At 39.9% G+C, this 16554-nt stretch overlaps 1 protein-coding gene across 1 annotated transcript; it reads right to left on the reverse strand.

The window, feature by feature from the left end:
* Positions 1-10165: 10165 nt before the first annotated feature.
* Positions 10166-13968, reverse strand: LOC141396846 (uncharacterized). The gene is made up of 2 exons (XM_073972523.1): positions 13597-13968; positions 10166-12331 (listed from the first exon to the last, which is right to left on the reverse strand). The coding sequence occupies exons 1-2, from the start codon at positions 13792-13794 to the stop codon at positions 10274-10276; spliced, it is 2256 nt and encodes a 751-aa protein (XP_073828624.1). The 5' UTR covers positions 13795-13968; the 3' UTR covers positions 10166-10273.
* Positions 13969-16554: the final 2586 nt, after the last annotated feature.

The raw sequence follows: 16554 nt of genomic DNA on the forward strand, positions 1-16554 counted from the left end.
GTAAAATGGTGTGAACGATTACTCTCTAAGGGAACAATCGATTTGGTCCAAGCTTTGAACATCGTAAAATATATACCAGACATAGATGAGGTACCAATGTGGACTCTTTCGGTCCACTCCTTCGGGTACCTCCCACACAAAATTTTGGAAAAGTGCAGTTTAAGACCTCCTTTCGAATTCTTTTGATTTTTGTTGTAGCAACTTGTAGTTGTTGCTCCCATTACGACGGTACAAGTTTTTTCAGGGGCAGGACTATACTTCCTGAGAAAATGGCCCAAAAGCTTTAAAAAACCCCTATGACACCGTGTGTTGTAGTTGGAGCGCACGATAACTCTCAAACGGATCAGCCGATTCGGTCCAAAATTTTGGCTTCGTAATATCTTCTCCAAACTTATTTTAAGTTCGAAGAGGAGCCATATCGGTCCACTCCTTCAAACCCCACAAAAGTTCAAAACATTTCCCTGGCGGGCGATAACTCTCGAAGGCAGTGACCGAGTTGGTCCATGCTTTGCACATCTGCGAATCATATATCACTCTTCCGGATACTTCCCCTTCAAAATTTCGGAAAAGTGCAGTTTAAGACCTCATCTCGAATTTCATTGATTTTTTGTAACAATTTGCATTCGCTGCCGCCATTACAATGGTACAAGTTTTTTCAGGGACAGGTCCACACTTCCTGAGAAAATGGCCCAACAGCTTTAAAAAACCCCTATGGCACCATGTGTAGTGACAAGAATGCACAGTAACTCTCGAACAGATCAGCCTTTCGTAAAGTTTTGTCCAAATTTAGTTTAACTTCTCCTCCACAAAAGTTCAACATTTTTGTTTAAGTGTAGTTTAGAATTGTTGGAAGATCCTATGTTATACGGTGACCAAATGAAATGAGGGATGGGCGACATCTATCGAAAAGAAATGGCTCCCAAAAATAAGATCCACTTGCAAAAGGGGGTACCATTTTGCAAGTGGATCTTATTTTTCGCAGCACTTTTGAGTTTTAATTCAAACCTATATTTTGTCGGCAAGTTCAGCTTCCAATAAACCCCTCTAAATACATAATTTTTTTACAACTTTTCGGTCTGTCGGTAGATGAAAGTTTTAACTCACACACGCTGAGGGTATATCTATGTCGGCACAGCTGACTGATATTTCCTTACTTGTTATTAGATAGCTAATAAATAAAATATAATTTAAAAAAAAAATTAAGTAACAGTGTTTTATTTATAAATGCACTTAAAAGTAGAAAATAATTTTTCATGATGGAATCTCTCAAAAAAAAAGCTTGCATTTGAATTAGAAATTGTGACAATATTGAACGGCAAGCGTTTTATTTGAGAGATTCCATCATGAAAAATTATTTTCTACTTTTAAGTTCATTTATAAATAAAACACTCTTATTTAATTTTTTTTTAAATAATATTTTATTTTTAACTTTTTAGTAAATACATTTTTTTTTTTGACCACTGAGAACAAAATTATAGTCAATTTAGGCCGAAAATTTAGATAAAAACTTTAAAATGCCTGAAATCGTGTAGTACCGTTATATAAGGGCTATAACAAAACCTGGACTTATGTCCATAATTTTTAGTGGGGAAGTTTCTGTACCATTGGGGATTCCAAATGCCAAGTTACAGCCAATTCTGGCTAAAAATAAAGATAAAATCCTTAAGACACTTGAAATCCGGCGGTACCGCTATATGGGGGCTATACCAAAACCTGGACCTATGTCCATAATTTTTAATGGGCACGTTTCCTTACCATTGGGAACCCTAGTTGTCAAGAACAGCCAATACGGGCTTAAAATGACGATAAAATACCTTAAATCGAGTGGTACCGCTGGATGGGAGCTACAGGAAAAAATGGACCCATATTGATTTTGGTTTCATATTCATGTATTGTCATCCAAATCTGAAAAGTGTACAAAGTTTTAGTTCGATTGGTCAACTACAACTGTGTGAAAAATGAGTTACCAGATTTGAAAAGCAAATTAGATAAAAAACTGTAAAACAGTGTAAAAATGGATGAATATTGGGTTTGATTTCATATTCATGTATTGTCATCCATATCTGAAAAGTGTGCAAAGTTTTAGTTCGCTTGGCCAATTACAACTGTGTTAAAAATGAGTTACCACATTTGAAAAGCATGTAAAATTGAACACTGTACAACACTGTAAAAATGGACCAATATTGGTTTTGATTTCATATTCATGTATTGTCATCCAAATCTGAAAAGTTTGCAAAGTTTTAGTTCGATTGGTCAACTGCAACTGTGTAAAAAATGATTTACCGGATTGGAAAAGCAAAATACCGGAAATCGGGTGGTACCGTTATATGGGGGCTATAGGAAAAAATTGACCCATATTGATTTTGGTTTCATATTCACGAATTGTCATCTAAATCTGAAAAGTGTGCAAAGTTTTATTTTGATTGGTCAACTGCAACCGTTTTAAAAATCAGTTACCAGATTTGAAAAGGGGGTTAAGTTAGACACCGTAAAAACACTGTAAGACTGGACCAATATTGGTTTTGATTTCATATTCATGTATTGTCATCCGAATCTGAGATGTGTGCAAATTTTAAGTTCGATTGGTCAACTGCAACTGTGTGACAAATTAGTTACCAGTTTTGAAAAGCAAATTAGATAAAACAGTGTAAAAATGGACCAATATTGGCTTTGACTTCATATTCGTGTATTGTCATCCAAATGCAAAGATTTACAGGGTGTTTTTGTAAAATTGCTTGCCTGTCACACGAACCGTTCGGACTAACAGCGTGTTTTTGTAAAAAGTTTTTGCCCATTCGTTCGTCGATTTCATGAACGAAGACACAATTTGGTTTTCATACAAGAACCAAAACAGAACAATTTGTCCGCCAACAAAGGAAGCAAACACGTTGTATTTTATTAAAAATAAAAAAGAAAATAAAACAAAAAAGTTTTTTTCCACTTTACAAATTTGTTCTCCATAAAACAATACAATTAGACTATGTTATTTCCACAATAAAATTGTTTTTAATGTTCACAAACCATAGGTGTGCACGGGCATCCACTGGTGGCTGCTGTAAAATACTCTTACTTTTATTAATTCAACAAAACTCAGACGTCTAAATATTTTTTGTAATTGTAATTTAATAAATAATTTCATCCACGATTTTAGATTAAAATTGTGTTTTCACAATTAAAAACATTTTAGAAAAACCATGAAAAACGACAAATGTTAAATTCTCTTATTTTCTCTTAAATTTTGTTTTGCTCACCATTGTCACAAACATAAATCAACAAAAAACTAAAAACGGCTGATTGATTGTTTTCAGGAAGAAGAAGAGCTTGCAAGTGCTTGCTAGAAGAAATTTGTCTAGCAAGAATTTGCAAGCTCTCAGTGAAAGAACTGTTTAACCCTACGATCCATAACCAGGTACCCGGGTACTTTTTTGAACTTTAAAGTGCTGCTGTTCCTTTATTATTGAAGATATCAACATGAAAGTCCGGATCATCAGAGATTTCGGCTAAACTTAGAGACTGGATAGAAGTTTATCAAATTTGGTTAAATATATTAACTAGTAAATGAGTTTAAAGTTTTTGTATACGGGGGTCCATAACCAGGTACCCGGGTACTTTTTGAACTTTTAAGTGCTGCTGTTCCTTTATTATTGAAGATATCAACATGAAACTCCGGATCATCAGAGATTTCGGCTAAACTTAGAGACTGGAAAGAACTACTACAGTTGAGATGTAAAAACTAAGCGATTTTAATAATTTGTACATATAAATATTATTTTATTTGAATATAAACGAAAAAACTTCACTTGGGTACCCGGGTACCCTGGTTATGGACTCCCGTTCGTCCAGGTGGTTATGGATCGTAGGGTTAAATCCAGGTCAGGCAATGTGCGCTTGCTGAGAGCATGGCACAATCATACAGGTACCCGCATCAGCCCAGCTGATGTACTGTGAGCTGTCAAAAAAGTTGTTGTAATTGAAAACACAAAATTAAAAAACAAAAATTTAAAAGAAAAACTGTGCATTTTTGACGGGTTTTTGTTATAATGTGTTTATTAATAACTGCCTAACAAAATTTTGTTGAAAAAAATGTGTGAATCGCTTTATTTTTGTAAAACATTTTTGACATTTCACAGTACTGAACTCGGTTTTGTTGTAGTTGTTTGCTGATGCATCTACCTGGTAATTGTGCCATGGCTGAGAGCAAGTGAGCGAAAACTTCAATGTAAAATCAATGGTGAGCAAAACAGAATTTAAGAGAAAATAAGAGAATTTAACATTTGTCGTTTTTCATGGTTTTTCTAAAATGTTTTTAATTGTGAAAACACAATTTTAATCTAAAATCGTGGATGAAATTATTTATTAAATTACAATTACAAAAAATATTTAGACGTCTGAGTTTTGTTGAATTAATAAAAGTAAGAGTATTTTACAGCAGCCACCAGTGGATGCCCGTGCACACCTATGGTTTAAATGTCTCTCTCGAATCGCTCTCTTTTGCTGGTTTTTTGTGTTAACAGACGACTTCCAGCAACAATTGGTACAAATTGTTACAAATTTTAGGTAACCAGACACAGCTATTGTAGTGGAGGGTATCAAAAACAAAAAACCTTTTGAAAGTGGGTCTTACTTTTTCAATGACAGAACTAAACTAAGCAGTCTACAAGTGCAAAATCCAAAACAGCACCTAAGCAGCATTTTTCGAAATTTCGTTTAATTATCAAGGTATTCCCCCTTTGTAATAGACAAAATCTGGACTGGAATATATGGGGATAGCAGTCAAGTGTGAAACTGTAGAGATAGACTTGTTTAGCCTATATATCCCAACATAAGCCCACTTTTATAAAGTCATAGCCGACTGGACTTAGGTAACTTTAATGGGCATCACGAGTTGCGGCATTCGGTTCTATGTAATAAACCGAGAGATATAGAACTGACTGAGCAGATTGAACCCTCTACTAACAAGCAGAGAGTGCCACAGTTCGCAAGACATAACCATCGTTTCAAATGGTCGGACAAATAACGTCAGTCATGGCAACCTACCGTTTGAGATAATTACGTGAGATAATTGCGCTCATGCCATCAGGTCCCACCGTTAATTGAACGCCTATCTCACTGACCTTGTTGATTTCTTCCACGCCAGGAATATGGAAATATCCGCCACACTGTTCATCACATGGACTTCGGAATTGAAGGGTGTATCATTCGACAGCTTATACAAGTCGTCCACGAATGTCACAGCTATATGCGATAAGATGAGTAGTAGGAACAAGGTCCTCAAGTCCATAGCCGGCACCAGTTGGGGAGCAGATAACATTGATAACAACAACGCGGTAAACTAGGCGGCGTCGGTGTGTGTGTGTGTAAGTGATACGCAACGGAATAACTCTCAAACTTGGCAGAATGCAGCCCTGAAAACAGAAACAGAGTGGCTCCTCATGTCTTCAGTGGACCATTTACAGTTATGTTTATTTGTTCGTTCCTCTGTTTAATCTGGCTCTGGGTCTATCTCCAGTTCAAGAAAAGTGGCTGCTTCGATGGGATGTAGCCATAGATCCACTGGAGTTAGATGGGTAGGTTTGGCGGGGCAGTTAAAAAGGTGTTGTGTGTCGTGCGGGCCCATGCCGCATACTGGGCAGATGTCTTGCACGGTGCGATCGATTTCCGCCCAATAAGAATTTAGGCGACTGCAATATCCCGAGCGTAATTGGGCCAAAACTACTCTAGTTTGTCGTGGCAGCTGACGCTCCTCAGCTGCGATAGATGGAGGATGTACTCCAAGTACTTTATTCACACTATAATTGCTTAAGGCCTTGGCAACTGCGTCCGTGTGAATGCTATTCAATCCTGCTTGATATGCTTGTTGATCTAGGGGTTCTCTCCTGTATCGTTGGACCTCTCCCTCTAGAGCATGGATATCCTTCCTGATCTCCCTGAATGGGCCGGGCCTACCCACAAGATGGTGATTGGGATGGCTCACACGATAACATCCAAGCAGGTACTGCAACGAAAGCATCTCATTGTGTGTACATGTTCGTATTTGTTTCGTTTTTCTGTGTTGGGAGCAGTATATCCCGGAATGCCTGCTCCGAATTCTATTGGTCCGAGCCGGGACGGAAGAAAACCCAGGACCAATATATCTGTGCTCAGTTTGTCACATTCGCATCTTCACCCACATCCAATCTTCGGTGAGATGCAATAGATGTCAGGAGTGGGTGCATCTAAGGGGTTGCTCTGGACTCGTCCACGTGAGGGACTACGACAGGGACTATGTTGCTGCATGCTGTGTGAACACAGTTCCCAGTGAGTCGTCGTCGGATTACGAGACTCCCTCGTCGTCTGATTACGAAACTCCCCCGCAGTCCCCTCGACAACAACCACACACGCAGCCTTTAACACCAGCCGTTGTTGTCCCAATCCCCGAAAATGCAGCCTTTTTGCAATTGAATTGCAATGGACTCCGAGGTAAGATCGAGGAGATAGTAGATTTTATGAGTCGGAAGAACATCAAGGTTGCGGCGGTGCAGGAAACCAAGCTGAACAACAACCACAGCTTAGAGCATTGCGATGGTTACAATGTTCTGAGGAAAGATCGCACCAGAAGTGGAGGTGGGGGATTGGCTTTCCTATTGCACCAGTCTGTCCAATACAGACATATCTCGCTTGAGCCTGTCTCTAATGACCCATACATGGAATGTATGGGGGTAGCAGTCAGGTGTGGAGCTGCCGAGATAGAGTTGCTGAATGTATACATCCCGCCGAGAAATAGCTGTATCCATGATTATAGGCCTGACATTAGCCCGCTCTTGCAAGGTCATAATCGTCTGGTCCTGGGGGATTTTAATGCGCATCATGAGATGTGGCATTCGGCCCTCGGAAACGACCAGAGAGGTACAGCGCTGGCTGAGCAGATTGATAGCTCTACGTTTTGCACGGTCAATGAGGACGCCCCTACCAGAATTAGAGGAGAGTGTCACAGTTCGCCTGACATAACCATCGTGTCACCTGGTCTGACAAATGACGTTACCTGGCAACCCGTCATTTCCCTTGGATCAGACCATCTCCCCATAATAGTCTCCATTAGCAGACCACCCGACTTCATCACCTCTGAACGCCGCACGTTCGTCAATCATAAAAAAGCTGATTGGCCGAGTTTCAGAGAGTTCACCAATCACCGCTTCAGAGAATTGCCCAATCCTTCTGATGTTCGGGTAGCGGAAAGGACGTTCCGGGACATCATCACTGCTGCAGCCGCTCGCCATATCCCTGCTGGTCGAATACCCGAAGTAAGACCAAATTTCCCAGCAGAGGCGACGGGATTAGCAAACGAGCGTGATGAGCTTCGTCGTATCAACCCCAATGACCCCAGAGTCAGGGAGCTGACACTGGAAGTTAACAGGCTGGTCGGCGAGCATAAGCGGAACAAATGGTTAAATCATCTGAAGAGCTGCAACATTGGAGCCGGTATAGGTGAATTGTGGGCAACGGTTAAGTCACTCTCGAACCCTGGAAGAAGGGAAGATAGGACCTCAGTCACGTTTGGCGACGTTACGTTGACTGACCCGAAGAGGTGCGCAAGTAATTTCAATCGACAGTTTGTCGAGCATCCCGAGAGTGACAGGGCGAAGAGAAGAGTATTACGTCGCATCAGATCTCTTCCTGCCGAGGATGAACCACCACAATTTACAATGGATGATGTTGCCAATGCCATCAGGAACGCTAAATCATCCAAAGCGTTGGGCCCTGATGGAATCTCCATGGTAATGTTGAAGCAGCTGGATGAGCCGGGAGTCGAGTATCTCACCAAAGTCTTCAACTTGTCGCTAGCCACCCTCGTTGTTCCCGAAGTCTGGAAAATGGGCAGGGTGGTCCCACTACGGAAGCCAGGCAAGGATGCCAGCAAAAGTGAATCGTACAGACCGATTTCGCTTTTGTCGCCCGTAGCAAAGACACTTGAGGCCTTGATCCTCCCCAGTATCAGAAATAGCTATCAAGTTGCCGATCATCAACATGGATTCCGTAAGCAGCACAGCACGACAACAGCGCTGCACGCCATTACCACATATATCTGTAAAGGACTCAACCAGAGACGGCCGTGCGATAGAACAGTGATGGTGGCTCTTGACTTATCAAAAGCCTTTGATACAGTCAGGCACTCCACGCTGTTTGAGGACATTGAGCAGACAACCCTCCGGCCAAGCTTGAAACGTTGGATAGTCAACTATATGTGTGGACGCCAGTCGTACGTGGAATTCAGGAATAAGAAGTCCAAACCCCGTAGAGTGAAACAGGGAGTTCCCCAAGGTGGGGTGATATCTCCGGAACTGTTTAACCTCTACCTCTCCTGTATTCCACCCCCTCCAGACGGCATTGAGATCGTGACGTATGCGGATGATTGCACGATCTTGGCGTCGGGTACCTATCCTGATGACATCTGTGAGAGACTGAACAATTATTTAACTGATCTTACCACCTTTTTCCATTCGAGGAATATGCAGATTTCCCCCACAAAATCTACAGCCACTCTGTTCACCACATGGACAGCGCAGTTTGGACGTGAGTTGAATGTCGTGGTCGACGGTAGCAGAATTCCGACCACAAACTGCCCTAAAATTTTAGGGGTCACATTCGACACTACATTCACGTCGTGCGCACACGCCACAGCTATCTGCGACAAGTTGAAAAGTAGGAACAAGGTCCTCAAGTCCCTGGCCGGCAGCACTTGGGGTGCAGATAAAGAAACCTTGTTGACCACATATAACGCGATAGGTCGGTCTGTGGTAAGCTATGCGGCTCCAGTCTGGTCCCCGAGATTGTGTGATTCGAACTGGAAAAAGATTCAAACTTGCCAAAATGCAGCCCTGAGAACAGCGACAGGGTGCCTCCTCAAATCTTCAGTGGACCATCTACATGAGGAGGCAAAAATTCTTCCTGTAAAGCAACACAATGAGAACCACCATATATGGTGGATATATCCTCCCCTCCCAGCTATGTCAGGAAAGATCTTCATGATCTAGCGAGTGTGGTCCAAAGACATAAAGGAGAGTTAGGTTTGAGAGATATTTATACTGATGCAGTCGCACGAGGTTATAAGATAACCCACCATCCGTGGCATCGGTAAAACAGCTGGTGTCTAGTCAAGCGATTTTTTGGCACAACTGAGTTCCGCAATCGCTTCAATTCTTGACGGGCAGATTTGATGGCAGAAGACAGTACATCTGCCCAACTTGTAACTACAGCCCGCAAAGGTGCGGAGCAGCGTGTCACATTTTCAACAGCCTAGCCAAATCAACTCACCTAACTTCACTCTCATTATGAAAGTACAAGTCGACGAAGTAAGAATTTCGACCACAAATTATGCCAATATTTAAGGAGTCACATTTAACAGCAAGTCAGATAATTTGAGCATTTCACAACTATCTGCGATAAGATAAGGAGCAGAAACAATGTTCTCAAGTCGATAGCAGGCAGGCAGCACTTGAGGTGCAGATAGGTCGATCTTTAGTAAACTTTGCATTATCGGTGTGGTGTGCTAATGTTGCCAAAACTCTGTGGAAGAAACTCCAAACCTACCAAAATGTTGCACTGAGAACTGCAATGCATGTAGCCAATCGATCATCTCTAAAGTTGCAAAGATCATTCCGGTTCATCGACACAATAAAATGCTGTCGATGTTATTGACCTAGTCATCGATGCCACCAGCTTATGGATAGAGTCCTTCCGCCCAGCCAAGTATGGCGAGATCTTTAATACTTATAATGCAGATCTAAAATCTACTTACACCGGTACATATCCTAAATTACAGCGTGAATTATGTACCAACCATTGCACCTGAGAAAGTACAAGCAATTGGACTCTGGGCGGTGTAATCGCCTACACTGGGCTAGAATTGATAATACGACACTAAACATTTATCCAGTGTGTGCAAATAGGCCTCACGGTACGTTACACCTCTTCCACTGACCAGCTATGCAAACTCATTTGACCGCCAGGTTTCTAGGAACGCACCCAGTTGAGACCGCATCCTTACTGAACCTGGAAACACAAGGAAAACACCATGTAGTTTCTGCTACAACAATTCTGATAACAACGTTGTCTTGAGTAAAATGGGATATGTTAAATGGAACTTAATTAGAATGAGTTGATTAAAAACTGTTTCTTGCAATACATACTTTACTTAATTTTAACAAAATCATATATCGTTTTTATTCTTATTTCTATAATATTTATGTTTTTATATAAGTACGTAAATATACTTAATAATGTTACACATTTCGGCTTAATTATTGAATTGAAAAAAGTCCACCGATAAGTCCAGCAAAGGATTCTCCGATGTACTACTGACTACAACATTTGGCAATGTCTCCTTCATGTGTACAGCTTCCACCGCATTATCGCTGACATGATCGATATGGGGTGGTAAAAGATTAGCTACCACAGATGTTGTATTGGTATTCGAAGAAACTAGGGATGTATCACTGACACATACTGCAGTCGTTTGAATTTTACTGATATCCGTTTGTACCAAATCATCGACGGCTCTCAAAAGACTTTCTTCGGATGGTGGCAAAAGTTTACCACCAGCTGAAAGATTCAATTTCTGAGCTGCCTCATCGGTTAGAGTATCATCCAGAGTTATCGATAGATTGGTATAATCTAAGCTACGAGTACTCAAGTTATTTGGTAAAGTCGATGCTGATGTTGTGAGATTGTGAGAATTATTATTGTCTTGTTGGTCCGGCTCTATGGGTGACTCAATGGCAGTCATATCTAAGGCATATTGTCCCTCAGGTATACTCAAAAGTTTTGAACATTTTTGACTGACGAAATGTAAACCCGATGTGTTGCGTATTAATCTAGAGCTTCTTAATTGTAATTGTTCCACCAAGTCATTTAGTTCGGCTAGAAAGAGATCGGCTTTTTGATCTTCATTGAGATTTTGAGATCGTTGGAGTTTATTAACGAGAAAACGAAATAACGATATATCTTCATTATCTGCAGATTTCCCAGATGGTTGCGTGCTGTCAGAAACATGGTTATTAATGGGTGATTGTTGATTGTCTGTCAAAGATGGCGGCGGTGTTGGTACTGTTGGCAATTTAATATGATCAGGATGTTGAGCAAAATGTCTCTGTAGTCTTTTGCCTAAAAATATTTTATGACATGTGGGGCATATTGCTTCAGGAGGAACTTTACGTTTTGGTGGGGTTGCTGGAGGATTATCATCGATGGTAGAATCAGTTTCAGTGACGGTGGAAAGAGTTTTGCTGGGCGATTTATGTATGGCTGCGTCTATTTTACTGTTGTGATATGAAGTGTCCCTTAAATCATTTAGCAAACTTGGCAATGACTCCTCGTTTGAAGTTTTAGAAGATATTTCCGAAGCACCTTCCAATCTAATGGATGGTATTCTCACCAAACGTCCAGATCTTGTTCTTGAATGAGGTATGGGCTTAACTACAGGTGGTTTTTGTTCATTTTCAAGTATTTTCATTGAGGATTCCTCTTTCAATGATTTGTTTGAAATGCATGATAGGTCTGCATCTTCTTTCAGTCTTTTTCTTGGCCTGCCAAGTTTGACGTTTTTCTTCTCTTTAGTGTTACTCTCATTATTATTAGGTGATTCTTTTAAATCTCCATCCAATGATAGCAAATCCAACATATCAGGTTGACAAAATCTATAGATTGTCTTTTGATTGGTGCTGTGATGTGTTCTAACAATTTCATTGTTATTGCGATCAATGACAATGTGATCACGTTTTGCTAGTTTATAAATGTCACATGCCAAGCGATGAAGATTATCCATCTCCTTTGGCACATTATCATTTGACATAACACCTTTGTCCTCTTCCTCGCTAACTTTATTTGACAACTCTTCCTCCTTATTATCACAATTGATGTCATTGTCATTGACTGTCTCTGCGGTAAGCAATTTCCTTATCGGATTATGTTGCTGTATGTCTCCCAATTCATATAAACTTTGAAATTCTTGTTCTCTTATTATACGTCCAGTTCTTTCCAGGTCTGTGATGAATACATTCAACTTATGTTCTGGCTTTCGGTTGAGATCTTGTACATCCACACCTTCTATACGCTTATAAATGCCTGGTACCATAAACTTGGAACTCAAAGGTTGTAGTCGATCTTGTTCTACTGAAAACAGTAGTGAGTCTTCTCCCAACAGACTTTGGGTCTCAGAGGCTAATAAAAAATCGTCGGTGTGTGAAAGAAAATCCAAATGATTGAATGATGATTCCGGTGGTTTTGGTTCTTCGGATTTTTTTGTTTTTGCTTTCTTTTCGTCATCCTTAGTTGGCACATTGGGGAATTCCAAATTCTGAAACGGGAAAGAGAACGGTTTATTGAAAAATATATAGTTTGGAATATACATTATAATTAAGACATAGCCATAAAAAGATTTGGAATCAAGTTGAAAGTAAATCTATCGGCCCACGGAAAACATTTGCTACTGCCCTCTTCTGTTCCAATCTGACTTCTGAATAAGTCGGATTCTGACCTGATCTTGTCTGCGTAAACCAAATAAAACACGCCGTTTGGATTCGGAAAAGTAGGTCGCATACCACTGAGCTAATACGAATCCATGAATGATATGAGAGAAGTCTCACTTGTTCGTTAGGAGATGAAAAGGTTATTTCCTATTGTAACTACGAACAGCGTATACATTAATGTTGTTGTTGTAGCAGCATGAAACCTACGGAGAAGCATAGTTTTGATGCTGGGTTGGCAGCCGCTGGCCGAAACACTATGGTTCCGGGTCAATCCGGTACGAAAGAACCCGCTGTCGTGTGATTGATACATTAATGTAATTTAGCAGTGTAACATGACCTTTCCGGCCTGGGACACTTTTGACATTATAGGACGACGAAAGATGGGGAATTTAGGAGGCCTGCAGCATTCTTAATATTACCTCATTTCTTCATTAATCACAAGCTTTAGCATATTTGTTGCAATGTCTGCTTTGCACGTTGAATGCATGAGTTCGAGTCCAGATACCTTTAATTTTTCAACGGCCTTTTCGGCATAACAAAATAATAATAATAATAATTGTTCCACAAACATCCCAGATGGGACAAGGGAGCTCAATGATATGGGACCTACTTTTTATCACCGAGTCCGAATAGGATGTCCTAACACACCACTTGTAGAGAAGTTTTACATGGCTGATACTCAGGAAATGTCGCCAACATTACTGAGGGGTATTTTGCCACCGTTGAAAATTTGATGTTGCCTAGCCGGGAATCGAACCCACGAACTTAAGCGTGCAAGGCGGGTGTGCATACCATTGCACCTTCGGCATAAAATGTACATAAATTACCTGAGTATTTCATCCACAACCGATTGACTAACGGTTAATATTATTGGTGTAGACTTCTCTCAGTTTATTATGCACAAACGTTGAAATATCTATCATTTTCATACATGGATGGACCTTAAGAATAGTCCCCCCGAAAGAGTGATGAGATCACAAAAAACTACTTCAATTCAAAGAGTGGACTCAAACTAAGTATCGGCAGGCAAACAGGAAAGTAAGAGTAGAGCATTAATGCAATTTTAATAAATAATTTAAATTATTTTACCTACCTTATTAAATTTTAGCAAATGTTCAATTTCCTCAAAAATATTGGTTGTTTCCATTTCCTTTTCCATCGATATGCTCTCGTTTCCATTATTTCCAATGGTGTCGTCCGAGCCATTGCTGTTTTTTCCTGCTCCTCCTCTATTATTGGGTGTACAAACATCTTTGTTTAGAAATGCATTTACGTCCAGCGTTATTGACATTAATTTTTATGAAAGATTTATTTTTATTTTTTAGTAAAATGATTCGAAATGATGCGGCAAAAACAATACAATAAGAAATATGTACAATGCGAACGATGAAAACGAATGAGAAAAAAGAATCAAAACAAAACATGCAATGTTTTAAAAATAAGAAATGCGAGAGCAAAACAAAACAGAAGATACACATCAGCTGCCCATTTGTCAACCCATTGGTTGCAAACGTTGCCATATAATTTGAACAAAAAGTCCCCAAAACACAAACTGCACAATGTGAGTGTTCCCAGACTATTTTAATGGAAAAGTAGCAAAATCACAAACATCAATTGGTTAAAAACTGGCACAGGAAAATTAAAGATATAACAAGTTAGCAATCTATTTTTTGAACTCGATAGTTATTTATGCACACCTATTGCCAAGCCAAATATAGCAGTTCATTTTGCATTAACCATACATCTAGCCAATGTAGCTAAAGTAAATTTTGTCCATAATTATGACGTTGTATAGACGGAACGACACACCGAATATAACTTCCCGAATATTTCAAAGATGAATGTCTTTAATTATCACAATAGCAAAGACATGCTTTAAAATAAAACGCAAATGGCCCCGGCACATACGGTCCGTTGTGCGTCGCGTCGCGCGTTGAGGACAACAACCACATGAAAAAAGTGTAAGTGATGCCAAGTTTGTTCTTAAAGTTTTCATGTGGTTGTTGTAACGCGACGCTCTACGCGCCGTATGTGCCGGGGCCAAAAAAGTCAAAGATTTACAACATATACGTGTGCTGATGTCTATGAAAATGTATTAAACTAGTCATAAGTGATGCCAAGTTTTGTTGATCTACTTCATGGCAAACACAAACCATTCGAATGCGAGGCGCTAGTTTGCATTGTTCCCGCCAGTTGTCGATTTAATCTTCAATATTTTTCTCTCGATATTCAATAAATTGCCGCTAGAGTGTTCTTAAAAATCATTGTGATATTCCGCATAAGTGGGAATATAAAAAGAGTAGTTAATAATAAACACAAACGACAGACTACAGTGATTTGTGTGTTCCCAATTATCTGCTATGATATGTGAAATGTGTGTATGTACAAACAACTTTGTGTTAATAAGGTGAAAGCAACTAAGTAAGAAGAAGAGTGAACGAAGGAAAGTAATGTGGTAAACACTCATTGTGTCGTGTGTTATGTTTGTCATTATTCGAAAAAAATGTGATTAAAAAGTATGTTTATTATAAAAGAATCACTAAATTGTGTAAATTATTTGTTGTCTTCTCTATTGTATAATAGAATGGCTAGCAGAACGTGGTGCAATTGTTGGACAAGTCCTTTTTTATAATTGATACGATATAGAGAAGTAAATTGAGTTCAAAAAGTGAAATACATAGTAAATATTTGTGTGTTATTTTTGCGAGTTTACGTATTTTCGTCGTTTGGTTCGTGGAGATTAAAAAAAAACAATTAATTTCAAAGTGCGGTTCTCGAAAAATATGTGTATAATAACTAATTTAGATTCATTTTTCGTGATAGTGACTTTCGTCTCCGGGTTCGTTTAGAAATTGAGTTAAGCGGAACGACTCTAAAGCCCCCGGCACATACGGCGAGTTGAGCGTTGCGTTACAACAACCACATGAAAACTGCAAGAACAAACTTGGCATCACTTACACATTTTACATGTGGTTGTTGTTTTCAACGCGCAACGTGTCACAAAACGGACCGTATGTGCCGGGGCCATAAAGCCCTCGGCACATACGGTCCGTTTAGTGACACGTTGGGACACGCGTTGTCCCAAAACAGTTAAATTATGTTTAACTTTAATGCGTCAGCCATGTTGTTGTTTTTCAAAAAACTTGGCTTCACTTACACTTTTTTCATGTGTTTGTTGTAACGCAACGCTCAACGCACCGTATGTGCCGAGCGCTTAAAGGCCGCGGCACATGCGGTCCGTTGAGCGTCGCGTTACAAAAACCGCATTAAAACTTCAAGAACAAATTTGGCATCACTTACATATTTTTCATGTGGTTGTTGTTCTCAACGCGCAACGCGTCACGCAACGGATCGTATGTGCCGAGCCCTTAAACTTGCGAACATTGCTGAACTTGCATGTCTTAATGAAGTGTGACTGAAGTCTGTAAGTATTTATTCTTTACATTGGTTTATTCCGTTCACCACTCAGCCGCAAACTGAAAATTTATTCATTATTAAGGCCGCTGCACATACGGCGCGTTGAGCGGTGCGTTACAACAACCACATGAAAACTTCAAGAACAAACTTGGCATCACTTACACATTTTTCATGTGGTTGTTGTTTTCAACGCGCAACGCGTCACACAACGGACCGTATGTATTTGGCCCATTAGGGCTTATTCCCTTTGCTTAATTTTTCCTTAAAGGCCTAGGCACATACTGTTCGTTGAACGTCGCGTTACAACAACCACATGAAAACTTCAAGAACAAACTTGGCATTACTTACGCTTTTTTCATGTGGTTGTTGTTATTAAAGCGTGACGCGACGCACAACGGACCGTATGTGCCGGGGCCATAATGGGCCAAATACATACGGTCCGTTGTGTGACGAAATGCGCGTTGAAAACAACAACCACATGAAAAATGTGTAAGTAATGCCAAGTTTGTTCTTGAAGTTTTCATGTGGTTGTTGTAACGACGCTCAACGGACAGTATGTGCCTAGATCTTTAAGCCGAAAACGGAAATACACGCATATAAAATAAAATTTTTCGATTTTTCCAAGTTTCTTACA

This window comes from Musca autumnalis, unplaced genomic scaffold, assembly GCF_047663935.1.
Source record: "Musca autumnalis isolate F117 unplaced genomic scaffold, ASM4766393v1 scaffold_3, whole genome shotgun sequence".
Classification (NCBI taxonomy): Eukaryota; Metazoa; Arthropoda; class Insecta; order Diptera; family Muscidae; genus Musca; species Musca autumnalis.

Coding starts and splice junctions, on each gene's coding strand:
- LOC141396846 (XM_073972523.1), bottom strand. CDS start 13,794: ATGTCAATAACGCTGGACGTAAATGCATTTCTAAACAAAGATGTTTGT. Junction 12,332..13,596: donor ATTTGCTAAAATTTAATAAG/GTAGGTAAAATA, acceptor TTCCCGTTTCAG/AATTTGGAATTCCCCAATGT.